Genomic DNA, 14,456 nt, shown 5'->3' with positions numbered 1-14,456 from the left:
GGGAGGTCGGTCTCAAGGGGTCCGACTAGAGCTCAATTTTCTCCCTGTCCGGTCCCGGTTACTCTGCAGCCTCTTACTCAGTCATCTGTTGTTGGTCCCAGCGAGATCCTGCCGACTACGCCAATGTTAAAGTTTAACATATAACATATAACAACTACAGCATGGAAACAGGCCTGTCCGGCCCTACCAGTCCACGCCGACCATTCTCCCTGACCTAGTCTCATCTACCTGCACTCAGACGATAACCCTCTAATCCCCTCTTATCCATATACCTATCCAATTTACTCTTAAATAATAAAATCGAGCCAGCCTCCACCACTTCCACCGGAAGCCCATTCCATACAGCCACAACCCTCTGAGTAAAGAAGTTCCCCCTCATGTTACCCCTAAACCTTTGTCCCTCAATTCTGAAGCTATGTCCCCTTGTTGGAATCTTCCCCACTCTCAAAGGGAAAAGCCTACCCACGTCAACTCTGTCCGTCCCTCTCAAAATTTAAAAAACCTCTATCAAGTCCCCCCTCAACCTTCTACGCTCCAAAGAATAAAGACCCAACCTGTTCAACCTCTCTCTGTAGCCTTAGTGCTGAAACCCAGGCAACATTCTAGTAAATCTCCTCTGTACCCTCTCCATTTGTTTCTTAAAACAGACAACAACATAAACAGTTATAGGTAAACCAAGCAAAGTTTTAATTATCGTCAGACGGGAGTGGGGGGGATCAGTGCTAAGGGTATATGACCATACTCAGCACTCCCCTTGCTTCCACTCAAAAATACAGCATTTTCGCAGCATTTTTATACAGAATTTGCAGCAAGAATGTTTAACACAACATTTCCTTCAAATCAATCACATTGTATTAGAACACAATATACTTGTCACCCTAAAGTCATAAACTATTATACAATAAGTTATTAGTGAAGGTAAGGACCCTTATCATAACACAGAAGGTCCTGTTTTCACACTCCCACAGTCAACAGTTAACCACATCCTAATCTTAACAAGAGCATTGTCCATCGTCTTTCTCGTACATCTTTCCCAGGGATAACAGGATGTACCACTCTAGAGACTTTAAGAATTGCATAGTCTTATCTTGCCTGGTGCAATTTTGCAAACATCAGCTATTCAGGACACAAAGTTCAGGCTCATCCTGTTCATTCATTCTACCATTTTATTATTTCTGTGGTTTCCAGGGATTGTAACTTTCAGCTACCAGACACATCCTTTCACGTACGGTCACGTGTGGCGGCGCCTAATGGCTGTGGCTCGCCAGCAATCTGTTTGTCCTTTGTCCTTTTTTTGTTTGTGTGTTGGGGTGTTTTGTTTTTGGTTGTGTATGTGTGGGGGGGGGGGGGGAAATCTTTCTTTTTTTAGGTCTCTTCCTCGGGGCGAGGCTCGGTCGCGGGGCCTTCCATCGCCCGGTGCGGCTCGGCTGTGGGACTGCACAGCGCCCGGTGCGGCTCGGCCGCGGGGCCTTCCATCGCCTGGTGCGGCTCGGCCGCGGGGCCTTCCATCGCCCGGCGCGGCTCGGCCGCGGGACCTAACAGCGCCCGGTGCAGCTCGGCCGCGGGGCCTTCCATCGCCCGGTGCGGCTCGGCCGTGGGACTGAACAGTGCCCGGCGCGGCTCAGCCGCGGGACTTAACAGCGCCCGGTGCGGCTCGGCCGCAGTGCCTTCCATCCACCGGTGCGGCTCGGCCGCAGCTCCTTCCATCGCCCGGTACGGCCGCGGGACTTTCCAGCGCCCGGTGCGGCTCAGACACGGGGGCTTTCCATCTCCTTGCGGGGGCTGTGCAGGTCGGTCGCCTCGGTAGGGGTCGAGCTGTCTGTCCGTGGGAGGGGTATGGGGGAAGAGAGAGGACGTTTTTTTTGCCTCCATCACAGTGAGGGGGTGTTTGGAGTCACTGTGATGGATGTTTGTGTTGGGGTTGTGTGCCTTGTATTTTTTGTTTTTTGTACTGCTGGCAAAATAATCTCGTCCGGGAAAACGAATGACAAATAAAGCTATTCTGTATTCTTATGCGCAATTAGCATTCCTTCACTTTCAACAATATAGAAGCTCCACAAGCATACAACCAGGTTTGCATTCCATCATACAAAGTTAATAGCCATTAACTCTTTCAACTCCATTATAGGGCTGATGTGGAGGCTTTGGGGAGGGTGCAGCGAGGGTTTACCAAATGGTTTAAAAACAAGGAACTGCAGATGCTGATTTACCAAAAAGGACACAAATTGTTGAAGTAACTCAGCGGGACAGGCAGCATCTGGCGGGACTGTCATATGTTGAAAGACTGGAGCGACTAGGTTTGTATACACTGGAATTTAGAAGGATGAGAGAGGATCTTATCGAAACGTATAAAATTATTAAGGGGTTGGACACGTTAGAGGCAGGAAACATGTTCCCAATGTTGGGGGAGTCCAGAACCAGGGGCCACAGTTTAAGAATAAGGGGTAGGCCATTTAGAACAGAGATGAGGAAAAACTTTTTTAGTCAGAGAGTTGTGAATCTGTGGAATTCTCTGCCTCAGAGGGCCGTGGAGGCCAATTCTCTGAATACATTCAAGAGAGAGCTAGATAGAGCTCTTAAGGATAGCGGAGTCAGGGGGTATGGGGAGAAAGCAGGAACGGGGTACTGATTGAGAATGATCAGCCATGATCACTTTGAATGGCGGTGCTGGCTCGAAGGGCCGAATGGCCTACTCCTGCCCCTATTGTCTATTGTCTATCTCCGGCGAGACGGAATGGGTGACGTTTCGGGACTGAAGAGGGTCGCAACCCAAAAAGTTACCCATACCTTCCAGCATTTTGCGTCTACCTAAACAGTGCCTATCCACGGCGCGGTGTGCCAGCAGGCTGGAGGAGCGGGCAAAGGCCTTGCCACACAGCGGGCAGGTGAATGGGCGCTCGCCGGTGCTGCCACAGGCTGGTCATGTGGATGAAACCCTCGCCACACTCAGCGCACTCAAAGGGTCTCTCTCTGGTGTGTATCCGCTGGTGCTCCCCCAGCCCCCGTGCGCTCTTGAAACGGTTGCCGCGGTGGGAAAAGTCACTCGCCGGCATGGGCCCGCCGGTGCTGCCGCAGCCCCCGCGAGCTGTCAAAAGCCTCACCGCAGTACTGGCAGTTGTACGGCTGGCCACTGGTGTGTACGCGCTGGTGAGACAGGACGTGGGAGGCCACGGCAAAGCACTCGCCACTCTCCGGGCTGGGGCTGGGACAGTCGCCGGTGTGCACCTGCTGGTGCTTCAGCAGCTTGGAGGAGGTGATGTAGCCCTTGCCACACTGGGTGCAGGTGAAGGGGCGCTCGCCGGTATGGATGTACTGGTGCTGCAGCAGGCTGCCGGAGCAGGTGAAGCCCTTGCCGCACTGGGCACAGGTGAAGGGGCGCTCGCCGGTGTGGATGCGCTGGTGTTTCCGCAGACTGGCGGACTGGGTGAAGCCCTGGCCACACTGGGCGCAGGTGAAGGGGGGCTCGGCTGTGTGGGTGCGCTGGTGCTGCACCAGGTTGGAGGAGCTGGTATAGCTCTGGCCGCACTGGGCGCAGGTGAAGGGGCGCTCGCCTGTGTGGGTGCGCCAGTGCTCCTGCAGGCTGGCGGACTGGATGAAGCCCTTGCCGCAGTCGCTGCAAGTGTAGGGCCGCTCTCCGGTGTGCAGGCGCCTGTGCCCTTTTACCTCTGTCAACGATTTGAAGCCTTTGCCGCAGTCAGAGCAAGTGAAGGGCCGCTCACTGGTGTGCACCCGGCGGTGCCGCTGTAGTCTAGACAACTGGGCAAAGCTCTTGCTGCAGTCGGAGCAGCTGAAGGGCCTCCCGCTGGAGTGCTCGCGATAGTGTTGCACCAGGGTGTCATTGCGGGTGTAGCCCTTGCCGCACTGGGCGCAGGTGAAGGGGCGCTCGCCGGTGTGGATGCGCTGGTGCTCCTGCAGTCTGATGGATCTGCTGAAGCCCTTGCCGCAGTCGCTACAGGTGTACGGCCGCTCCGCGGTGTGCAGCCACCGGTGTGCCTTCAGTACCGTCGACGACTTGAAGCCCTTGCCGCAGTCGGAGCAGGTGAAGGGCCGCTCGCCGCTGTGCACCCGCTGGTGCTTCCACATCCCCGAAAACAGGGCAAACCTCTTGCTGCAGGTGGAGCAGGTGAAGGGCTTCTCGCCCGTGTGCGCCCGCCGGTGGCGATTCAGGTATTGCGACGTCTTAAAGCTCTTACCGCAGTCTGAGCAGTCGAAGGGGCGTTCTCCTGTGTGTACCCGCCGGTGGGTCTCCAGCTGGCTCGGCTGCTGCCAGGCCTTGCCACACACGTCGCAAACATAACGCTTCTTCTTTTTGTGCCCCGTCATGTGGTCCTCCACCGAAGCTCAGTCCGCACACCGAGCAGATGGGGGGGGGGGCTCACCGGCACCCTGACCGCCCTCAATAGCCGCTCACGTCCCCGTCTCTCCGTCCACAGCAATGGCTCCTAAAACCTGCAGGAGGGGAACACAGAGGGTCAACAAGCTGGCAAACAGGACATTACTAACATGTGAACATCACTAGTTCTGGAAGGAAAGGGATTTAACATGGAAACAGAAAATAGGTGCAGGGGGAGGCCATTCGGCCCTTCAAGCCAGCACCGCCATTCATTGTGATCATGGCTGATTGTCCCCTATCAATAACCCGTGCCTGCCTTCTCCCCATATCCCTTGATTCCGCTAGCCCCTAGAGCTCTATCTAACTCTGTCTTAAATCCATCCAGTGAATTGGCTTCCACTGACCTCTGTGGCAGAGAATTCCACAAATTCACAACTCTCTGGGTGAAAAAGTTTCTTCTCACCTCAGTTTTAAATGGCCTCCCCTTTATTCTTAGACTGTGGCTACCCCAACATTGGGAACATTTTTCCTGCATCTAGCTTGTCCAGTCCTTTTATAATTTTATATGTTTCTATAAGATCCCCTCTCATCCTTCTAAACTCCAGTCAATACAAGCCTCGACTTTTCAATCTTTCCTCATAGAAGAGGGGGGAAGGATAAAAGGAGGGAGGGTTGTGAGGGTGGAGTGAGGGGGGAGAGGGGGTGAGGTGGAGAAAGGTGATGAGGAGGCAAGGAGGGATGGGGACGGTGGAAGTGAGGGGATGGGGAGAAAGGAGGGGGGTGGGAGAGTGGAGTGAGGGGGTGAAGGGGAAGGAGGAGGAGGGAGAGGGTGGAGTGAGGGGGAGAAGGGGAAGGGAGAGGGTGGAGTGAAGGGGGAGAAGGGGAGGGGGGAGTGAGGGGGAGAAGGGAAGGGGGAGAGTAGAGTGAGGGGGAAAGGGGAGGGTGGAGTGAGGGGGGAGAAGGGGAGGGGGGAGTGAGGGGGAGAAGGGAAGGGGAGAGGGGAGGGTAGAGTGAGGGGGAGAAGGGGAAGGGAGAGTGGAGTGAGGGGGGAGAAGGGAGTGAAGGGGAGGAGTGAGGGGGAGAAGGGAAGGGGAGGAGGGAGTGGAGCAGTGAAGAGGAGAAGGGGGCCGCATCGACCTGGGGCTGCCGAGCATCCGGGCACCGCGACGTGCCGGACGTCCGTGGTGTGGGGAGGGGGACGACGGGACGTAGACCCTGATTGGCCGGCCGTGCCTACCGTTACTAGGGCGAGTTGGGCGGCTGCGATTGGCGAGGGTCGCTGTCTGTCCAAGGGGCGGGACTGCGGCTTGACCTATAGGACGCGTTCACCTGCAACGGGGGCGCGGGAGGGGGCGGTACCTGGGCCTGTGTGACGTCATGGCGGGGAGGCGGGGCCTTCTGTGATTGGCCGATTGTGGATACAGCTTACTATTGTTTGCAAATACCCAATCTCTGCTTCCATTACTTTTTAAAATAAAACAAAAAGAGATACAGCTCGTGGAGGTGAAATTAAAATGAACAGAGGAAGCAAAGATGAACAGTTCATTAAATATGATGAATTGGCCAAATACAGAGTGGCTCTCTAGTGCAAATATTCAATCGGTAGCATCCAAACTTCGGCGCGGACTCGATAGGCCGAAAGGCCTGTTTACGAGCTGTGTCACTAAAGTCTAGAGCACAGGGGGGCTGCGGGAGCACCAGCGGATACACACTGGAGAGAGAACCTTTGTGTGCACCGAATGTGGCAAGGGTTTCAATAGACAATAGGTGCAGGAGTAGGCCATTCGGCCCTTCGAGCCAGCACCACCATTCAATGTGATCATGGCTGAGGGGAAGAGGGGATGTTCAACGAGATCTGGGTGTCCTAGTGCATCAGTCACTGAAAGGAAGCATGCAGGTACAGCAGGCAGTGAAGAAAGCCAATGGAATGTTGGCCTTCGTAATTGTTAATTGGCTGGGTAAATGTAAAAATTGTCCCTAGTGGGTGTAGGATAGTGTTAATGTACGGGGATCGTTGGGCGGCACGGACTTGGTGGGCCGAAAAGGCCTGTTTCCGGCTGTATATATATGATATGATATGATATGATAAGAGGAGTTGAGTATAGGAGCAAAGAGGTCCTTCTACAGTTGTACCGGGCCCTGGTGAGACCGCACCTGGAGTACTGTGTGCAGTTTTGGTCTCCAAATTTGAGGAAGGATATTCTTGCTATTGAGGGCGTGCAGCGTAGGTTCACTAGGTTAATTCCCGAAATGGCGGGACTGTCGTATGTTGAAAGGCTGGAGCAATTAGGCTTGTATACACTGGAATTTAGGATGAGGGGGGATCTTATTGAAACATATAAGATAATTAGGGGATTGGACACATTAGAGGCAGGAAACATGTTCCCAATGTTGGGGGAGTCCAGAACAAGGGGCCACAGTTTAAGAATAAGGGGTAAGCCATTTAGAACGGAGATGAGGAAGAACTTTTTCAGTCAGAGAGTGGTGAAGGTGTGGAATTCTCTGCCTCAGAAGGCAGAGGAGGCCAGTTCGTTGGATGCTTTCAAGAGAGAGCTGGATAGAGCTCTTAAGGATAGCGGAGTGAGGGGGTATGGGAGAAGGCAGGAACGGGGTACTGATTGAGAGTGATCAGCCATGATCGCATTGAATGGCGGTGCTGGCTCGAAGGGCTGAATGGCCTACTCCTGCACCTATTGTCTATTGTCATTCTCAATCAGTACCCTGTTCCTGCCTTCTCCCCATACCCCTTGACTCCGCTATCCTCAAGAGCTCTATCTAGCTCTCTCTTGAATGCATTCAGAGGCAGAGAATTCCACAGATTTACAACTCTCTGACTGAAAAAGTTTCACCAGCATGTCCAGCCTGTGGCAGCACCTGCGTACCCATAGCGGTGAGCTACAACCTTCCTCCCCATTGATGAACTGTACACTGCAAGGGCCAGGAAGCAAGCGGGTAAGATCATCTCTGACCCCTCTCACCCTGGCCACAAACTCTTTGAAGCACATCCCTCTGGAAGACGACTCCAGACTGTTAAAGCAGCCACAGCCAGGCATAAAAACAGCTTTGTTTCCACGAGTTGTAGCTCTACTCAATAATCAAAAGTCTGTAGTCTATTTCCGCTCTGGTTTATTTTACTCACACGTTTAACCGTAATGTTGTATTCTTAATATTTTATGCTTTGTTCTTAATTGTTTACTATATGTTCATGTTATGACAAAGGCACATTCCTTGTGTGTGTACATACTTGGCCAATAAACTTAATTAATTAATTAATTCCATTAAACAAATAAAAAACAACGTGGCCAAATGATATTCCCAACTACAGGAACTATCTTTGAAGTAGTGGGGAGGTGTCTGACTGCCCTGCGGCTACAGATATGCATGGAGGCGCGAATAATTTCTGATCATTTCTGGAGATGGTTGGCATCTTCTTTCATTATTGACAGCACGACATGAATTCTGAAGAATTCCAAAGAACACAGTGAGGTCAGGAGAAACTAGCTTTATTTATTACGTAAGGCACACATGCATCAAGACTTTCTTTTACAAAAAACACTTTAAAATGTCTTAACGTTTTCGGCCCAGTCACAGCCAGCTGGTACTGTGAGCAGTCGGCTGTGTGCAGCTTGGCCCAGTTTTTGCATTTTCACTTGGATACAGTATGAATGAGAAGATGCCAGTACTGTTGATTGTCTGTTCCTTGACAGGGTCAAGGAGGGCTGATATTAGAAAAAACTTCTCCATCCATCTCCCACCACAGTTATAGACAGGTACATGGATAGGACAAGTTTGGAGGGATACGGACCAAACGCAGGCAGGTGGCACTTGTGTAGCTGGGACATGTTGGCCGGTGTGAGCAAGTTGGGCCAAAGGTCTTGTTTCCTCAATGTATCACTCAATGACTCTAACACGAAGTGCTGGAGTAACTCAGCGGAACAGGCAGCATCTGTGGAGAACATGGATAGGTGACGTTTCGGGTAGGGACCCTTCTACAGACTGACACTTTGTTGCTAGATGAGGGGGTGATCGGCAGATGGGTGGAGTGAGTGACAGAGGCGAGAGAAAACATGCAGATAAAAGGGTGTGAGATAAGAGTAGAATGTATACGTGTAGCATTTGGAGTATTGCATACAGTTCTGGTCATTACAGGGCTGATGTGGAGGCTTTGGGGAAGGTGCAGAGAGGGTTTACCAAATGGTTTAAAAACAAGGAACTGCAGATGCTGATTTACCAAAAAGGACACGAATTGCTGAAGTAACTCAGCAGGACAGGCAGCCTCTCCGGAGAGACGGAAGGTGACGTTTCGGGTCTGAAGAGGGTCGCAACCCAAAAAGTTACCCATTCCTTCCAGCATTTTGCGTCTACCTAAACAGTGCCTATCCAGCAGGCTGGAGGAGCGGGCAAAGGCCTTGCCACACAGCGGGCAGGTGAATGGGCGATCGCCGGTGTGGGTACGTCGGTGCTGCCACAGGCTGGTCATGCAGGTGAAACCCTCGCCACACTCAGCGCACTCAAAGGGTCTCTCTCCGGTGTGTATCCGCTGGTGCTCCCCCAGCCCCTGTGCGCTCTTGAAACGGTTGCCGCGGTGGGAAGAGTCGGTCGCCAGCGTGGGCCCGCCGGTGCTGCCGCAGTCCCCGCGAGCTGTCAAAAGCCTCGCCGCAGTACTGGCAGTTGTGGGGCTGGCCACTGGTGTGTACGCGCTGGTGAGACAGGGCGTGGGAGGCCACGGCAAAGCGCTTGCCACTCAACGGGCTGGGGATGGGATGGTCGCCAGCATGCACCTGCTGGTGCTTCAGCAGCTTGGAGGAGGTGGTGTAGCCCTTGCCACACTGGGTGCAGGTGAAGGGGCGCTCACCGGTGTGGATGTACTGGTGCTGCAGCAGGCTGCCGGAGCAGGTGAAGCCCTTGCCGCACTGGGCGCAGGTGAAGGGGCGCTCGCCAGTGTGGATGCGCTTGTGTTTCTGCAGACTGGCAGACTGGGTGAAGCCCTGGCCACACTGGGCGCAGGTGAAGGGGCGCTCACCTGTGTGGATGCGCTGGTGTTTCCGCAGACTGGTGGACTGGGTGAAGCCCTGGCCGCACTGGGCGCAGGTGAAGGGGCGCTCATCTGTGTGGGTGTGCCGGTGCTCCAGCAGTCTGGCGGACTGGATGAAGCCCTTGCCGCAGTCGCTGCAGGTGTACGGCCGCTCCCCGGTGTGCAGCCGCCGGTGCACCTTCAGTACCGTCGACGTCTTGAAGCCCTTGCCGCAGTCGGAGCAGGTGTAGGGCCGCTCACCGCTGTGCACCCGCTGGTGGTGCCACATCCCCGAAATCTGGGCAAACCTCTGGCCGCAGGTGGAGCAGGTGAAGGGCTTCTCGCCCGTGTGCACCCGCCGGTGGGTCTCCAGCTGGCTCGGCTGCTGCCAGGCCTTGCCACACACGTCGCAAACATAACGCTTCTTCTCTTTGTGCCCCATCATATGGTCCACCACCGAAGCTCAGCCTGCACAACGAGGCTGGGGGGGGGGGGGGGGGGGCTCACCGGCACCCTGGCCGCCCTCAATGGCCGCTCACGTCCCCATCTCTCCGTCCACAGCAACGGCTCCTAAAACCTGCAGGAGGGGAACACAGAGGGTCAACAAGTTGGCAAACAGGACATTACTAACACATGAACATCACTAGTGCTTGAAGGGGGGGGGGGGGGGTTGAGAGGTAGGGGAAAGGGGTGAAGAGGAAGAGTGGGTGAGGGGGTAGGGATGAAGGGAGGGTTGTGAGGGAAGAACGGGTGGAGTGAGGGGGAGAGGGCGTGAGGTGGCGGAAGGTGGTGAGGAGGCAAGGGGGATGAGGACGGTGGAAGTGAGGGGATGGGGAGAAAGCAGGGGGGGTGGGAGAGAGGAGGGGGGGAAGGTAGGGCGAGGGGGAGAAGGGGGACGCATCAACCTGGGGGTGCCGAGCATCCGGGCACTGCGTCGAGCCGCACGTCTGTTGTCGAGGGAAGGGGGGGGGTGGTAGGGAACGCGGACCCTGATTGGCCAGCTGCACCGCGGCAACCGTTGCTAGGGCGGGATGTGCGGCTGCGATTGGCGCAGGGTGCTGTCTGTCCGAGGGGCGTACACGCGGCTGTGATTGGTCGGACGCCGGGAGGGGACGGTGCCTGGTCCTGTATGACGTCGTGATCGGGGAGGCGGGATCTGCCCTGATTCGCGGCTGGAGCTGCTCGTCAGTGGAGGGGGGGCGAACAAGGTCGCCGGTCACGTGAGGCGCGACGAGGCCTTCGCCAAAGATACTAGAGGAACAAGATAGACCACTCGACTCTGAAAACCGTAGTAGGGCAAGAGTAAATTTCAGCGCCATTTTAGTAGGCAAATTCTGTGTGTTAGACTGGGCAGTGTTCATAACTCTCTGCGATTTCTTTGTGTATAAAATGTTTGCAAACATTTATTTTTGGATAAGTTGATAGTTGACATCAACATAAGTTGATAGTTCACTTTGCACAGTGAACCGGCACAGACGTACTTGAACTTTAAAACTGTCTCTAATTTTGTTTCATTGGGTTGTATACATTTATACTGATTAGCTAATTAATTTATTGCATCGTATGGAAGGCGCATTCCCAATCTCGTTGTACCCCTGTACAATGACAATAAAGATATATTGTATTGTATTATAAGAAAATAACTGCAGATGCTGGTACAAATCGAAGGTATTTATTCACAAAATGCTGGAGTAACTCAGCAGGTCAGGCAGCATCTCGGGAGAGAAGAAATGGGTGACGTTTCGGGTTGAGACCCTTCTTCAGACTGATGTCAGGGGGGCGGGACAAAGGAAGGATATAGGTGGAGACAGGAAGATAGAGGGAGATCTGGGAAGGAGGAGGGGAAGAGAGGGACAGAGGAACTATCTAAAGTTGGAGAAGTCGATGTTCATACCACTGGGCTGCAAGCTGCCCAGGCGAAATATGAGGTGCTGTTCCACCAATTTCCGGTGGGCCTCACTATGGCACTGGAGGAGGCCCATGACAGAAAGGTCAGACTGGGAATGGGAGGGGGAGTTGAAGTGCTCGGCCACCGGGAGATCAGTTGGTCAATGCGGACCGAGCGCAGGTGTTGAGTGAAGCGATCGCCGAGCCTGCACTTGGTTTCGCCGATGTAAATGAGTTGACATCTAGAGCAGCGGATGCAATAGATGAGGTTGGAGGAGGTGCAGGTGAACCTTTGTCTCACCTGGAAAGACTGTTTGGGTCCTTGGATGGAGTTGAGAGGGGAGGTAAAGGGACAGGTGTTGCATCTCGTGCAGTTGCTGGGGAAAGTGACCGGGGATGGGGTGGTTTGGGTAGGAAGGGACGAGTGGACCAGGGAGTTACGGAGGGAACGGTCTCTGCGGAACGCAGAGAGGGGATGGGAAGATATGGCCAGTGGTGGGGTCCCGTTGTAGGTGACGGAAATGTTGGCGGATAATTTGTTGGATCCGCTGGCTGGTGGGGTGGAAGGTGAGAACGAGGGGAATCTGTCCTTGTTGCGAGTGGGGGGAGGGGGAGCAAGAGCGGAGCTGCGGTATGTAGAAGAGACCCTAGTGAGAGCCTCATCTATAATGGAAGAGGGGAAGCACCGTTACCTGAAGAATGAGGACATCTCTGACGCCCTAGTGTGAAACACCTCATCCCGGGCGCAGATGCGGCATAGACAGAGGAATTGGGAGTATGGGATAGACTTTTTGCAGGGGACCGGGTGGGAAGAAATGTAGTCCAGATAGCTGTGCGAGTCAGTGGGTTTATAGTAAATGTCCGTCACTAGTCTGTCTCCTGTGATGGAGATGGTGAGGTCCAGAAACGGGAGGGAGATGTCGGAGATAGTCCAGGTATATTTAAGGGCAGGATGGAAATTGGAAGTGAAGTGTATGAAGTCAGTGAGTTCCGCATGGGTACAAGAGGTAGCACCAATGCAGTCGTTGATGTAGCAGAGGTAGAGTTCGGGGATGGAGCCGGTGTACGCCCGGAACAGGGATTGTTCGACGTACCCGACAAAGAGGCAGGCGTAGCTGGGGCCCATGCGAGTGCCCATAGCTACGCCTCTGGTTTGAAGGAAGTGGGAGGAGTCAAAGGAGAAGTTGTTGAGGGTAAAAACCAGCTCTGCTAGGCGGAGGAGAGTGTTGGTAGATGGGGATTGGCTGGTTCTACGGTCGAGGAAGAAATGGAGGGCTTCGAGGCCATCCTTGTGGGGGATGGAAGTGCACAATACAATACAATTGTATTGTGTATTGTATTGTTATGACTATTTCTAGAAGAGTTGCTGCTTTGTGATCTTTAAACTTTGGATGTTACTGATTGAATATTTGCACGAGAGATCCACTCTGTATCTGGCCAATTGATCATATTTAATGAACTGTTCTTCTTTGCTTTCTCTGTTAATTTTAATTTCACCTCCATGAGCTGTATCTCTTTTTGTTTTATTTTAAAAAGTCATGGAAGCAGGGATTAGGCAATTGCAAACAATAGAACACTAATGCATCCACAATATAATTGAGAAGACATTTAACTTAATACTTACAGCCAAGAAAATTTCAATTGGTGAATTGATTAGTTAAAAACCCTTGACAGCCACTAAAATGACCAATGCTGCCTGACGTGGTACAGAAGCATGAATCCAATTCAAATAGACACAGTGTTGGAGTAAATCACCAGGTCAGGCAGCATGAGAAAAGGGATGGGTGATGTTTCAGGTTGGGCCCCTTCTTCAGACAAGGGGGGAGGTGAAGAGCTGGTATAAATCAGGACTTGATCTTTTCTTAGGTTAGCTGATATGCGAAACAGTGCAACCCTGTATATCTCACACACAAAATGATGTAAATCGTACCATGAATGACAGAAATAAAAAGTGTTATTCTTGTTTATGAAGTTCATTTTTGAATGATGTAAAATTGAAGGGGGTTGGTGCAACATACTGCTTACCCACAAATGTGTCGTTATGAGATATTCACATTTGAAAAAAATCACAAAACAAAACAAGGTGCCTATGTTATTTGACCTACTTATCGGTTGAATTTAAATATGAAAATTTTACAGGTTGTAGGGTAGTGGGTAAGGATCATGTTAATGCATTTAACTCATTTTTCACAAAAGTGAATAGAGAGGAAACCGGAGCACCTGGAGTAAAAACCCACGCAGGTCAAGGGGAGAATGCACAAACTCCGTACAGACTCCACCCATAGTTAGAATTGAACCCGGGTCTGTGGCGGTGAGGCAGCAGCTGTACCACTGCGACACTGCTGCCCAGAATTATATAACGGTTTCCTCCATAAACGCACCCATTCACGTGTTAGTAATGTCCTGTTTGCCAGCTTGTTGACCCTCTGTATATAAGAAAATAACTGCAGATGCTGGTACAAATTGATTTATTCACAAAATGCTGGAGTAACTCAGCAGGTCAGGCAGCATCTCGGGAGAGAAGGAATGGGTGACGTTTCGGGTCGAGACCCTTCTTCAGACTGATGTCGGGGGTGGGACAAATGAAGGATATAGGTGGAGACAGGAAGATAGAGGGAGATCTGGGAAGGAGGAGGGGAAGGGAGGGACAGAGGAGCTATCTGAAGTTGGAGAACCCTCTGTGTTCTCTTCCTGCAGGGTTTAGGAACCGTTGCTGTGGACGGAGACAGGGATGTGAGCGACCATTGAGGGCGGCCAGGGTGCAGATGAGCCACCCCCCCATCTGCTCGGTGTGCGGGCTGAGCTTCGGTGGAGGACCACATGACGGGGCCCAACAAGCAGAAGTGTTATGAGTGCGGTGCCCGAATGCTCGGCGCCCCCAGGTCAGTGAGCCCCCCACACTTACCCATCACCCGCGTCCCCCCCTCCCCTCACTTCCACCGCTCTCATCCCCCCTTGCCTCCTCACCACCTCTCCCCTCCTTCCTCCTCCCCTCACCCTCAGCCTCTCACTCCTTCCTTCACCCCCACCCTCCCCTGCCCCTTCCACCCCCTTCTACTGCTCCGACTGTGGCAAGAGCTTTTTGAATTAGTCAGGGCTGAGGCTTCAAGTCGATGCCAGAGTTGAAAGTACACTGGCGAGCGCCCCTTCCCCTGCGCCCAGTGCAGCAAGGCCTTCACCCGCTCCTCCAACCTGCTGAAGCACCAGCAAAGATACTAGAGG

General features: G+C 53.1%; 1 protein-coding gene across 1 annotated transcript; it reads right to left on the bottom strand.

Annotated features, from left to right (window-relative positions):
* Positions 1-680: 680 nt before the first annotated feature.
* On the bottom strand, positions 681-10,306 carry LOC144601227 (uncharacterized). The gene is given in 5 exon segments (XM_078413203.1): positions 681-3,087; positions 3,089-4,342; positions 4,412-4,449; positions 8,857-9,924; positions 10,253-10,306. Coding segments are annotated over 4 exon segments (2,496 nt in total). The 5' UTR covers positions 9,793-9,924; positions 10,253-10,306; the 3' UTR covers positions 681-2,819.
* Positions 10,307-14,456: the final 4,150 nt, after the last annotated feature.

Source organism: Rhinoraja longicauda, chromosome 16 (assembly GCF_053455715.1).
Source record: "Rhinoraja longicauda isolate Sanriku21f chromosome 16, sRhiLon1.1, whole genome shotgun sequence".
In the NCBI taxonomy this organism is placed as follows: domain Eukaryota; kingdom Metazoa; phylum Chordata; class Chondrichthyes; order Rajiformes; family Arhynchobatidae; genus Rhinoraja; species Rhinoraja longicauda.
The sequence above is the reverse complement of the archived record's forward strand: the minus strand, read 5'-3'. Positions and strand labels throughout refer to the sequence as shown.